General features: G+C 38.0%; 2 protein-coding genes across 4 annotated transcripts in view; both read right to left on the bottom strand.

Annotated features, from left to right (window-relative positions):
• uacab (uveal autoantigen with coiled-coil domains and ankyrin repeats b) overlaps positions 1–852 on the bottom strand; it is a 37,484-nt gene extending 36,632 nt beyond the window's left edge. For all 3 annotated transcript variants that reach the window (XM_029497697.1, XM_029497698.1, XM_029497700.1), the window contains exon 1: positions 659–852. In XM_029497697.1, coding sequence (XP_029353557.1) covers positions 659–706 — 48 coding nt within the window. In that variant the 5' untranslated portion in view covers positions 707–852. The remainder of the gene's footprint in view (positions 1–658) is intronic.
• A 2,513-nt stretch (positions 853–3,365) lies between these two features.
• Positions 3,366–11,803, bottom strand: LOC115040853 (mortality factor 4-like protein 1). Its single transcript, XM_029497939.1, has 12 exons — positions 11,639–11,803; positions 11,286–11,332; positions 11,119–11,186; positions 10,909–10,995; positions 10,573–10,653; positions 10,413–10,438; positions 9,834–9,922; positions 8,819–8,920; positions 7,495–7,583; positions 6,619–6,791; positions 5,279–5,363; positions 3,366–3,975 (listed from the first exon to the last, which is right to left on the bottom strand). Exons 1-12 carry the CDS (start codon positions 11,676–11,678, stop codon positions 3,891–3,893), a joined length of 972 nt encoding a protein of 323 aa, XP_029353799.1. The 5' UTR covers positions 11,679–11,803; the 3' UTR covers positions 3,366–3,890.
• Positions 11,804–13,732: the final 1,929 nt, after the last annotated feature.

Here is a 13,732-nt window from a genome sequence, read left to right as displayed (position 1 = left end):
TTTCAAATGTTTGGTTGTCATCTACATGCTGAAATATATATTTCTATCTATTTTGTCATTCAACTTTTCAGTTTATGGGCCTCTTATTTCAGTTCACTTTGTGTACACTGTTGGACAGATAACTAGTAACTTGTTCGTTAAATAAGTGCACTGCAGAAATTACTATGGCTGCTTCTGTAAAGTTATGTAATTATTTAGTAACTGCCGGCAGGAGACCGATCATCTGCAGGAATCAAAGTTTCAAACTAAAGCAGTTTAAATGTCGTGAGGTTACTCCTGCACGCTTTCCAGCACACAAAGGGAGAAAGGATCTGGGCCCAAACAGCCCCGCTGCGTTTGGCACTGACTTACTGAGTACCAACAGTCAGATGCTACAGGTTGAGGCTAGCTCATAAAACGCCGGACCGGCACACCAGCCACATCCACCAGACCTGCAGGTGCTCTTAACTTTCCAGCCAGAAGAGGTCCAGAGCGGGGCCACCGTGGGAACAAGCCCGGGGGGGGGGTTACCGTGGGAGTCAGGTTACATACAATAACCCCCCCGGTGGTGAAGCCAACGTCTGGTATTAGCATCGCGTCAACTCGCAGTAAAGTCGATGCTAAGTGACGGAGATATTAGCATAACTGAGCGGGGGAAAAAACTAACTATCCAACTTACTGTGATAGTCACTTCGTGCTTCTTCAATCGATACTTCAGGCTCTTCATCGTGTAAGGTGTGGGTTCCTGGTTTTAAAAAGCTCCTTAGATGAATAATTTCATAAATAGTACAAAATCACTCCCAAAAGGTTAAAACGAAAAAACTTAAATCTGGCCCCCTTTTCCTCCCGGAGCGAGTTTCACCTGACGCCGAACCGCAAATACTGATCGCGGTGTGATTGACAACGTCTTCGGCCACTCAAGATGGAACATGCATGACGTGCTTTGGTTTTGGCCCAATCGGCGACGTCGGAGGGCGGGACTTCCTAGTAAAGGCTTGTTGAGTGAAGTTGGGAGACATCCTGGGACAGAGCAACAAAACCTGGCGTGACGTCAGAGTTACCTGAAGACTGAGACACCTGGAAAAAGTACCTGAATATCTAGAGCTGGACGTGTAGGATCCACTATCTGCTATTTCTTGTAAAGAATTCAATGTGGCCTGATTATCTAACTGCCTTTCATGTGCTGTTTATACTGAAATCAACAATCAGGTTCTTATCTGTTGCCATGGAGAATCAATCTGCACGGAGCTTTTCATCTCATGTGGAAGACATATATAATGGCCTCATGGGCCTTGTAAGTATGGTTGTTATTTTTTCACATTCATATTACTGATGTAAAATAACATTCACACATTTTTGATCCCTGAGCAACAGTGTCTCAAATAGTTAAGGTCATGTATGCATGGTCAATATGCATAATGAGTGCTTTTACTTTTGGCCCTTAAACTACATTTTGATGGTAATTTTATTTATTTAACACAGTGCTCAAACACTGTGGTATAGCACCGGTTTAGTTAAAAAGTCCAAGTAGTTACTCTAACACTACATTATAGTTAAGAATTGCTCATTGACTCAGTTTTATACTGACACGCTCACACACTGGAAGTAGGTAGTCCAACATGGGAAAACCAAAATGTTTGTTCTTATTTTACTAATATTTGTTTTATGCTTTGTGCTCTTCAGCTCTATAAATGCTAACAAATTAGGTAACCTTCTCAACAAATAGGACATACTATGGAATAAATTTAACGCTTGAAATCGAAAGGAAAGTAGCTATAAACTAGTTGTTTTGGGGAGAAGAAAGCTGCCCCCTTGTGGAAAGTTTATGGGCTACAACTTTTTTCTCACACAGCATTAATAACATCAAAGTTAGGAGGTGCAATGCATTACTTTTACTTTATTCTTCTGCTCCACTACATTTCATAAGGGAGTTTACTTCTTACTACCTTTATTTTTTTTAAAATCAACAATTTAGCTATAATTATTATAAAGACAAAAATATAATTAATATATTAGGTTAAGACTTTATTTATCCTGGGGGCCAAATATACAAGCTAACTGCATTAAAATAGTACCACCCTTGGCAGCTTTGTCTCTAATGCACCAAAGTAATATAACATTATAGATGCTTGTCTAAAATGAAACATGCTAATGTATTTCTGCTTTGATTGCCTTAAGTATATATTTTGGTGCTAATAATTTTTTTCTTTAATGTTGAATTCAACATGCATTGGAAAATAGGTTTACTAAAAACTGCTTAAATCGCTGTAAAAATACCTGCATCTTTGAATTAACTGTGTATTGTTATCGTATCCCACTGCTCTTAGTCTCTCACTGTCTCCCACTCTGCAGTTTTGTTTACTCTGGGGAAATATTTAACTAAATGCTACTGGCCATTAAATTGGTCTCTTGCCTTTGTCAACGTTTCCATGGCAACAGTATCACCATGGAGCTACCCCTGCTGTTCATGCTGTGCAGGCTGCAGCTTCTAACTCACTGACATTGTACTAGTAATGGGAGTGTCAGTCTGAGATCTAGGATTATTTTAAGGGTCCAAATGATTAGTAAATATCAAAAAAGTATTTTGTTATTATTCCTACAGGAGGCTCCTTTATTCCACAAAAGCTTATATTACATATGTGATCATCCGAGTTAAAATTATAATACACTTCTTGACCAGCAAGAAGTGACATTCATACTGACACTTTTATTTTTACTTCAGTAAAATTTTAAGTTCAAGGCCTTCAGTTGTAAAGAGCTCAGTGTGGTGGTGCTTCTTTTACAAATGAAAGGGAAATGGAATCCAAACCATTCAAGTTGTCATTATGTTTTTGTTTTAAATCACATATTCCTAAACAAATTGCAAAAAAAAACCTAATAGCTTCAATTTTAAATCACTGGTCTGGTGGCTTTAAACTGTTACATTGGGAATAGGATTTCTGTTGCTGTCTGTATTTATTTATTTTTTTTTTTAAATAGGTTTTTTCTGATTTATTCATACTGACATTTGTAATTTATAGGCTCTTTCATTCAATCTACGTCTCACTGCCAGTAATGTCTGTCTTGCGCATGAGAATGTGGGAAGTTCAACAGCTGAATAAACTCTTTAAATTATGGTTGTGGGCATGTTGCATCATGCACATATTAATGTGGAGAACTATCCGGATCATTGCTCCTTTACGAGTACAATTTTATTTTTCACAAACCAAACACGTGGATCAAAAACGGATTGTTTTGTGTGGGTTTTTGTTATGTGTAACATTCTACAATGTCCGTCTTTGATGGCTCCTCTAATCAACCAGAATAGGTCACATTTGCAAAATGCATTTTGAAAGAATAGTGATTACACAAATAAATATGAAAGAGACCACGGTAAACAATGAGTCTGTGCGGTAACTTCTTTTTTTTTTTTTTTTAACAAATTGATACAAATACACAAGATACAGATACAAAAACACTAGCTGCTGTGTGCCGACCACATGGTCCAGCAATAAAATTGCACCTTGTGGTGGAAGAAACACTAATAAATACCAACATGCAACAGTTACAAATATCTATCAGATGAAATGCACAAAAACAACAAAGAGTTGCTTGTGGAAACAATAACTGTTGAATATAAAAAATGTCATGTGTCTTTTCAAAGAAGCGAGAGAAAAAAGGCTAAAGGAAAGAAAGAAGAGTGGTTCAGCTGGGGGGGGAAAAAATAAAAATTAAAAAAAAATAAGGTTTCCCCAAAATGTTTGACCTCCCAACTGTGACAACAGGCTCCTGAGAACGTGGTGGCAGGAGCATATCAGTTCAAATGAAAAATCTCCAAGTCTGCATACAGAAGAGTCGTAATGGTTTTTGTACACGTGGCGTGGACGAGGAGGATGGTTTGCCTTGATAGGTGCACCGTGTTCTGGAAGCGCTTACACGGCCTTGCGGTGATACTCTGGGGGTGCAACCTCATAGTCACTGGTGCTGAAGAGGGTGGATGAATTCTTTACCAGGTACCTGTGGGACACACAAAGCTCTTTTGTCAGAGTAGAAGCTTATTTTTTTATAGTGAGATAAGTTAGCAAAGGCTGCTCGACTGCCTCTCTTGTAGAGAAGATTTGCACAGCAGCAGACGTTAATGATCACACAATCTTGTCAAATTGGCATCCTAACAGGAATCTCATCCAGCTGTATTTAAAATGTGTTGTTTTTCTGAATAACCATTCAATCTAATGAGAAGAAAGCGAAATTCAAAGAAAATTCAGAATCAGTTCATAGTACTTCCATTAAGCAATTCAGTGAGGAGGGGACTGTTAAACAGAAACATTAATCCAGTTTAAAAATGAACTATGATGACAACGATGTTTGGGTTAAAAAGGATTTGAGTCAGTATAGCTTCAGGCTCAAGACTAAACCTATTTGCTAAAATAAATGTACACATTCTAAAAGAAATAGTCTCATCAATTGTGTGCGTCATCGTATTCCTTCAGCAGTAAATACAACACACAAATAGTGAGTATAGCTACATATGTCTACATCTTTATTTGGGGCCTTTTCAGCTTTAGAATTAGACTGATTAGTTCAGATTTCCACAGCATTATTTCACACATAATACATTGTCTCTGGATCATTAACAGAATGAATGACGGTCAGAGTAGACCAGTGTAAATCCTGAGGAGAGAAGAAAACCTATGTGGACTCACCATTCAATAGTTTTCCAATCTGGTGCAACAACTGACAGTGACCTTTTTCTCATGATTTTTATTACATTTTTATTACACTTCCAGCATGCATAAGACTTTTCTGATAGCATGTGCAAAACAGTGTTGCCATGCTTACTTTCATGTAAACAAGATGTAGGGGGGAAAAAAACCCACTCCTACTATTTAATTTGAGAAATTACAAAATGCCTAGTTGCACCAATATGAACATAGATTCATTAAATTTTAATTCAAACTTTAGCTTCAAACTGGTCACCTGTTATTTTGCATTTATTTTTATCTCATGTTTATTTTAATACCAATGTGCTATTATAAGTGTGGTTGTTGTTTTTATGTTTTTGATGAGCTGCTGGACAGTTGAATTTCCCTTTGGGAATGAATATAGTTCTATCTGTTCTATATTTCACCATTTATTTTCACACCATTTCAGCTGGAGTGCTGCTTGTTGTGACTTTTTAACTGTGATAATTGTTTTAATGGTGTGGAACTCATTTAGTGACATTATCATTTTATTGTTTTGTCTTACACATAAGTACAAGGCCAATGAAGTTCCATTTGTCTGATGGACTGTGTAGTAGGGTTGTAAGAGTTAACCTTACTTGAGGAAATCTTGAAGGTAACTGAGCAGTAAAGCCAGACTCTTCTCGTCCAGTGGAGTGTAGGCCAGCATGGCTCCAATACGAACTGTGAGGGGAACAACACATGTGAAGAACAGAAGGAGTGACTGTAGCTGAGAGAGATGAAAGTTTTATTGCACAGCTGTTTTAACTCTGGTGAAGCTGCCACAATTCTCTGTTCTAAAGCAGCTGTTCCAGATAGTGATTTTTTGCTTATAAAAAACTATTTTTAATTCTATATTTTTACACTCCGCTAGTGATAGTTTATTAGGTAAACCTAGCTGAGCCTAATATAGTAGTACTGTGAGAATTTCTACCATAATGAAGATATCATTAACCTTAACTTGACTAATATAAACAAGATGGACAAGATGACAGAAACACTTCCATGATTATGAAAAGACAAAAGTAAATCTTCCATAAAGACCATAGAGTTATATTAATATTTATCTACACCAGCTTTAAAACAAACTGAACATTGCAACAATCAGGAATGTACAATTTATTGTGTTGAAGTCAGAGCGTTGGATCTGACTTCATTATTAAAGCTCACTTTGTATCTAATAACCTGCAAACTGAGTGTATATTCATTTGGTTTTGTTTTCAACTGCTTAACCGCTTCCTGCGGCAGCAGCCTCAAGAGGGAAGTCCAAATATTAAATTAAATGATATTCCATAAGCCTTTATATTTTGCTTGAGACTTCTTTAGACTCTTCTGTATTTGCTTTTTTTATTTATTTAAACAATTAGAGTGCTATATTCAGTTGCTCCTCAGACATGCCCATTAATTTGAATGCCAAAAAAAAAACCAATCATCTTCTCACACTATACTTATCAGTAAAATTGAAACAGTGCACTTCCCACTGTTTCACAATAGCAAAAGAAAGTTGTTTGCATTTTTAAAATGTAGATGTATCATTTTAAGAACGCAATATTTCTGTCTGCTCTTGCTAACAAGTAGGAGCTTCATGATTGATTAATGTTCTTCTATTTCATACACCTATGTAATGACAAAATAGTTGAAAGTTCACTTAATTTTAAAGAGCTAATTTTTGAGTGCACTCTGGGTTGTTAAAAGGCTTCAGCACTTCAAACCTCTGAATAGTGGCTCAAATTTGAGGATGTGTTGATGTACAAAGCATCCTGTAAAGGTGATTATTTCAGGTGTCATTGGGAACAGCAAAGATTCCCTTTAGCGTTGCAGTGTAGGAGATTTCACATTCTTCTGACAACCTTATTTAATCGTCTAAGAGCAAAAAAAATCTATTCAATCACTCCTGTCATACTTTTGTCTCTTGTTGCCGTATACGCAGAGTCCCTACCAAATAGACGCAGTAAATGAGGAGCTCCATAGACTTGAGACATAGCCATGTCTGGGTGTTCAGCAAGGACCTCTGCATACTGCGGCCGTTCGAACTTGTAAAGCAGTTGTGTGCCCAGCATGACATTGAAGTATTCTCGAATCCCTGCAACCACTTCATTTACAGCATACTCCCTAAGTGAATGAGGGAAAGATATTTTTCTTGAGAGGGCTTTCATCACGGGAGACTTGCCGCTTTGAAGAGACATCAACCATATAGATTTAAAAAACTTGATGGAGATAGGAAATGGAGAACAACGTGAATCACACTTATATTATTTGTCAAAATTCTGTCTTCAATGAAAAAATGAATGTTATTTGCTTATTCCTAAAAGAAATGTACAAAAAAATATGATTGTTTCTGCACTGCTTTCAAACCTTTTCAGATTTGTGTTTTTGACTACACAACAAGACAGCTTAGATTAAACTAAGTATGCTTTTCAGTACATGCTTTTGTATTTAAACAAGTATCCAACCTAAGCAATTTGATTTCAGTTTACTGAAATGAACAAAATCCAATGGTTGTCAAAAACATAGAGAGGAAAAGTGTGCTGCAGAAAAATGTAAACAGCATATGAAATTTGCCATCAGTAGACCAAGATCTGAAAAATACATCTGTTGTGTTGTGTGAGATAATAGTATAAAAGAATGCCAAATAAATCACATAATATTGTGTTTAAACTGTCCATGATTCATGGACCAGAGTTAAAGCCACTGATAAATTTGATGCAGGAATATACTGTGAGAGTTGGCAGAATGTGACAAAACCAGCCCAGGCACACTGACTCCTTGACAAGCCAGTTTCCCATCATCACAAAGTTACAGTGTGTATTCTTACTTATTGTCAGAGTTTCCTTTCGATTTCTTGTAGTTTGCATAGTCCTCCAAGACAGTCTCTATATTCTTCTTAGCAGGCAGATGAAATAACTGCAAGCAACAGAAAATTATTCTCTTTATCCACATGTTCACATTAGATAAATATTACTGTTTAATTCAAAGTACACTGTACCATATGAAGGACATAGAGGTCAGCCGGTTATCGGCGGGCCGATATTTGGAAATTTGACATATATTGGTATCTTTTTTTTTTTTTTTTTTTTTTTTTTTTTTAATTAGACAGGCCGATATAATCAATTTAAAACTGGGTTATTTCAGCTCAGATGCAGCTGCCCCTCTCTCTTTCTCTCCCTCCCTCCCCCCTACACCCTCTGATTGGATAAGCAGCACAGGCAGAGCCACTGAAGTGGAAGCCGTCTTCAGACACAGAGCGAAAGTTTTCTCGTGAGAAGCGAGAGAAAACGCATGTGTCGAAGGTAAACGCAAAAAACCCTTCCGAAATTGTAATAAACATCTAAGTGCTCTGCATCTCACAACTACATCTCACAACTACTAACGTTACAGTGAGCAGGAGAATAACGTAAGAGCGGAGTAAACATTAGTGGCAGCTCTGCTAACTCATATTACCTCCTGACATGTCTGGGAATTATTTACAAGAAGACTAATGCTGCTGAGCCTGAGAACTCCCTGCACTTTTTGTTTTTGTTTTAAACTAAAGATAAGTCATTTCACTTACATTGAAATTTTACTTTATTTACTGTAAAAAAAATTCGGGGAGCTATTTAAGTTTTTATTTAAATTTATAAGAGATGCTTCTGAGTCTAAGAACTCTTCTATTTGCTTCTATTTGTTTGATTAAATAAACATGCTTTAGGCATTTAAACAAAGTTCAGTGGTTGCATTATTCAAAATTTCTTACACCAATTATTATACTTTGACAGCAAATGAATATCGGCTCCAAATATCGGTTATCGGCCTCCTCTAAATACTAACAATCGCTATCGCTCCTGAAAAACCCATCTTGGTCGATCTGTAGGAGGACATAATAGATACATTTCTATTAAAAAAAATAAAAAAAGATATGGAATACATTTTAATTTAGAGAAGATCAGTATTGGGGCTCCCATGGTGATTCACTCCTTCATCCACTCCATGATCATTTAGTATAACTGTTGTTGTTAACTGGGAATTTTTTTAAATGCAGGACATCCATAATTATCCTGAGGATATACACAATTCCCGCACTGTCATCATGCCATCTTAGCTAAAGTAAATTAGATATGCTCTTTTAAATGATTTGTGCTTGTGCGTAGGGTTATTCTCACCTGTTTTTGTCGAGTGATGAGGTCCCAGTCATCTACCAGCCAGGGTTTCAGTTCCTCAGGGATCTTCACTTTCACCTCCACACGGTTGGTGAACATTTCCTCCTGGACATAAAGACACATAACTTTGGTGTCTTGTTTTTTTTTTTTTTTTTTTTTAAATTGCAGTAATCTTGGATTGTTAAATAACACAGGTCTAAGTTATGCAACGTTACACTGGAAAATATAACGAGTAGAAAGGCAACATGTACATTTTGTAAGGTTTTAACTTCAATGGGTAGCCCTAGTGTTAGAAGAGCATCAGTATCAGTACGAATTATTTATTAGCAATTTGATAAAAAAAAAACAAAACAAACATGTTATGGCATTTGCATTTTTTTTATGTTTTTCAACAAGTTTAACTTATTCTTATCCATACAACAGCAACATTACATCCACGCAGGCTCAGTAGGCTAAGGCTATGAAAACATTTATTCATTGGCACAGAACCAAACTCTGTGTCAGCCAACACATGTGTTCAGGTCAGAGTCAGCACACGGAAGGAAAAAAAAAATGCTAGACATCTCTAGAGATGTTATCTTTTGCTGACACCCTGATGTGTGTGTGTTGGTATTAATTCCCACAACTTCTCCAGCATGGGGCCTGTTTTTAGCTTTCTGAAGCAAACAATGCCTCATATGCAATACTAAGCAGTGACCATGCAGTAAGAACAGATAAGCATCACTTACTGTGGCCCACAAGTGGCCCCATTCATATACAAATAACTGACTCCGACTCCTTTAATAGGGAGAAACAGCACAGCCCAGCCCAGACACTTGAAATACATTTTTACCTCAGTATTTTACCTCTCAAGAGGGAAGTTCTCAAGAACTTAAGTCAACATTTGGGGGGAAATAACATCTCTTAAATCAAATAATCAGCTGCCAATTGCTTCTCTAATATTTTATTTGAAGTCAGTAACCTCTCTCAGGTTTAGAAATAATAATAATAAGGGATTCGAATAAGTAGTTTCACATACACTCTCCACAGTGGGATCAACTCGAGCCCTCTTCTTTCGTGGTCCCTGTGGCGGTTCTCCGCTGCTGGTACCTTCACCCGGCCCTGGGGCTTACAAATGATGAAGAAATGAAGGTTAGTGGGTTTACTGTGGAGTCTGTGGAATCACCGCAGTAGACTGTCATAGTAGGATTGTTCTTCTTCACTTAACAGATCCACAGCACATTCCCAAATAAGAAATAATGCATAGGCTGAAGGGAAATCAAGAAAACAACAACTTGCTATGTGCTCTGTATTTTTGACTTTCTTGCAGAAAAGAAAGAGGACATGTAAGTAAAGACACACTTTCATCTGATTCTTATTATGTATAATTTTTCTTTTCATAGATTCAATGTGCCAATGACTTTACACATTGGAGTACATGTTTGGGGGTGTTATGATGAATTATATTACTGCATTATATTAAACAGCATTGTCTATAGTATGACTCAACAGTTCAAAGACTAAACAAGCTGTCTTTTCAGCAACTATATGATTTTTTACATAAATAAAATATAACTTAACATTGCTATGGATATTTAATATAGAATAATTTACTTACTCTTCTGTTTTGCCTTTTTCACTTTCCTAAGAGCGAAAAAGAAAAAAAGAAAAAGAAAAAAACATTGTGAGAGATAATACAATAGTAAACCTGTGCTGTGTGTGGTGCACCTGCACAATGACTACATCAGTGGATGGAGGTTGGATAACAGAATACTTACAGATCAACATTTTTCTGCTGCACAGCAGCAATCTTCTTGCTTGGTGCTAAACCCCTCATCTTTCCCTCAACATAATGGTCCCTGGGAAGGAAAAACATCAGTGAGAATTCTTACACAATTACTTAAACCTAAGATGTGTCCATATACTGTACTATGAATTGTGCTATGTTTCATCTAATCAAGCAACTAATAATAGAACAGTTGGAAATATATTATTGAAAAAGTTTTGTTATTGGTCAAATCATGTAACAATTTGCATTTATATTTAATTTTAACAGAAGTCTCCAAAAACAGATGTCATTGTCACCACTACAGTACACAATGAAATAAACTTACTGATTAGCCTTTTGAAGCTCTTTTTGTTTTGCAAGGTTGCTGTCCACATATTTGAGAACTCTGCTTTCAGGAACCCATTCATCCCAGCTGCAGAAGAAAAACACACCTCAAAACATTGAAACTCGATTACAAAAACGTATTATGTTGAAACTTTCAAACACAAACAGAGAAGAGCACGATAAAAAAATAAAATCAAACCACAGTGCTCACTTTTTGTTCCATCCGCTGTAATGAATGAAGTATTTAATCTGCTTATCCTTGATGTTGATCTTTACACACTGAAACAAGAAAACAAACAGGCCTGCGTTAGCCGCTGGCTGGCGTTTGTTTGGGGGTTAATATTTCACCCACAACATGCGTGCAGCGCTGAAACACACCTTTGCCTCATACAGCAGTGGCCCATGAAAGCACAGGACTCTTTCACCTGCACGGAGGGAGAGGCAAAAGGGTGAACGGGGATGGACAACACAATAACACAACACATAGCATGAATAGCCGGCTAGCTAACAGCTAGCATTAGGTTGCCAGCTGTTTTCGTCGCTTTGCTTCAGTCTGACGCCTTTAAGCTTTAACATCTGACGGCTTTGGGAGAGTTTAGATGAATGTTGAATGCATGTGTGCAATTTTGGGGGTTTTCTGCAGATAAATATTGACCAGCTACAGATACAGCAGCAGTAACAACAAACCCGCCCCCTTCACGGCTTAATCCGGGCTGTTTTTCTCTACCGACCTTCTTGAAACTTAGGTTTAGGGTCCTGTTTTGGCGCCATTCACAGACTCAACTGGTCGGATGTCTGAACGATCAAATTCGTGCATTGCCAGAGTCCATTTCTTCCGGGCACAAACACCTCCGACATTGGAGCCAAAGAGCAAGAAGCCGAGACTGGCCCGTCTGCTGCCGGGTCACATGACCACGGAGCCTCGGAGCTGCGCTGCATTCAGGAGCATCCGCTGAAAGTCGTACAAACCACAACTTCTTTTGTTAAGGTGCAATCATGTTTTTCTTCTCTTTTTTTCATCATGAAGTATTAAAGAAATTATTTTTTCGTTGACTTGTTTTACTATTATTTGCCTAATTCTATATCATATTAAAATTAAAGTATATCATTTTTTTCCTGTCAATAAATATATATATATATATATATATATATATATATAATATATATATATTGATATATTATATATATCTATAGATATATGTATTAAACCAGCTTCAGATTAAGCCTGAAGAGAGGTTGAAATGATGCATGCAAGATAATTAAAAGATAACACCAGAAGGCATGTAACATGACCAGCCAAAAAGATAAAACCAAACTTCATTAACTCGCAGATGCATATTGTAAGAGGAATGTAGGCACAAGAATGATGATGTGTCACTTTAGTCCTGATCAGCTGAAAACACGACTGGTCATACAGGGATGGTTGTAACAAGGTGTTACAACCATCCCTGAACCAATTAGTCAACAATGTGGATTCTGTCTTGGTTGTGGAAAAATATACTCGCTCTTTACTCTCGTTTTTGGTAGGTGTTGACCTCTGCCAGGGCTGTGCTTTATCTCTGATTGATTCTGTTTGTGATATTCATGGACAGGATTTAAAAGCGCGGCCGTGGTGAGGAGGGGTTACAGGTTGTTGCTTTTTGCAGATGATGTGGTCCTTTGGCACCATCCACCTCAGTTCTACAGCGCTCACTTGATAAGTTTCGCAGCTGAGAGTGAAACGGCATGGATGAGGAGCAGCACCTCTAAATCTGAGGACATGGTTCTCAGTAGGAAATAGCCTAGGTGGGGAAAGAGTACTTACCCCAAGTGAAGGAGTTCAAGTATCTCGGGGTCTTGTTCATGAGTGGGGACTCTGGAGCATGAGATTGATGTGTCACAAAAAGATCTCCATCTACCAGTAAATCTTTATTCCTACCCTCACCTATGGTCATGACTGAAAGAACAAGATCATGGATACAAGCCGCCAAAATGTTTTTTCTCCCCAGGGTGTCTTGGGTCTCCCTTAGAGATAGGGTGAGAAGCTCAGTCATCCAGGAGGGACTCGGAGTAGAGGGCTGCTCCTTTGCGTGGAAAGGAGCCAGCTGAGGTGGATCGGGCATCTGATAAGGATGCCAGCAGGGCGGCTCCCTTGGGAGGTGCTTCTGACACGTCCAACTGGGAAGACACCTCAGGGCAGAACCAGGACCAGGTGGAGAGATTATATCTCCTCGCTGGCCTGGGAGTGCCACGGGATCCTCCACTCAGAGTTAGCCAAGGTTGCTGGGAAAAAAGAAGTCTGGGGCTGCTTGCTAAAGCTGTTACCCTCGCGACCTGGCTTCAGATAAGTGGTTGAAGATGGATGGATGAATGGAAAATTACAAAAGGGTATGATAAACATCCCTGTTGTGGCCCAAAAGGCCTGAGTAGCAGATTCTTCTGAATACTATAGGCCATGCCAAGCTGTAATCACTTTTTATATAGTTCTTAATTGCCACCAATTAACAACTACTCCAGTATGAGAAACATCCATTGAATCAGGATGGGGTCAATATCAGGCTGTGTATGATTGTAAGGATAAAGGTTTCCAAAAAAATGCACAATATTCTTTCTGCTTGAACAAAATTGTTCCTCAAGCAAACAGAAAAAAAAAGATGATTGCATTTTTGGAGTCTCCATCGTTTCTCAGCCTGGTCCCGCCTCTGACCTTGCTATTAGGTCACAAATTTCTCATGAGTTGTCACATTTGTCTGGTGAACTGGATCTCAGCATACATGTGTGTTGTGTTTTGAATAACACTGGCAAACCATATTAATCGGTTTTTCCACATCACACCAGGGATTGCA

The sequence above is a fragment of the Echeneis naucrates genome, chromosome 3 (genome assembly GCF_900963305.1).
Source record: "Echeneis naucrates chromosome 3, fEcheNa1.1, whole genome shotgun sequence".
NCBI classification, from domain to species: domain Eukaryota; kingdom Metazoa; phylum Chordata; class Actinopteri; order Carangiformes; family Echeneidae; genus Echeneis; species Echeneis naucrates.
The sequence above is the reverse complement of the archived record's forward strand: the minus strand, read 5'-3'. Positions and strand labels throughout refer to the sequence as shown.

Bases quoted from the DNA above. Each gene is read 5' to 3' on its own strand.
- LOC115040853 (XM_029497939.1), bottom strand. From the start codon at position 11,678: ATGGCGCCAAAACAGGACCCTAAACCTAAGTTTCAAGAAG. The intron at 6,792-7,494 runs GTAAGAATACAC...TCATTCACTTAG, and splicing joins AAAGGAAACTCTGACAATAA to GGAGTATGCTGTAAATGAAG. The intron at 3,976-5,278 runs GTAAGGTTAACT...TGTGTCCCACAG, and splicing joins TACCTTCAAGATTTCCTCAA to GTACCTGGTAAAGAATTCAT.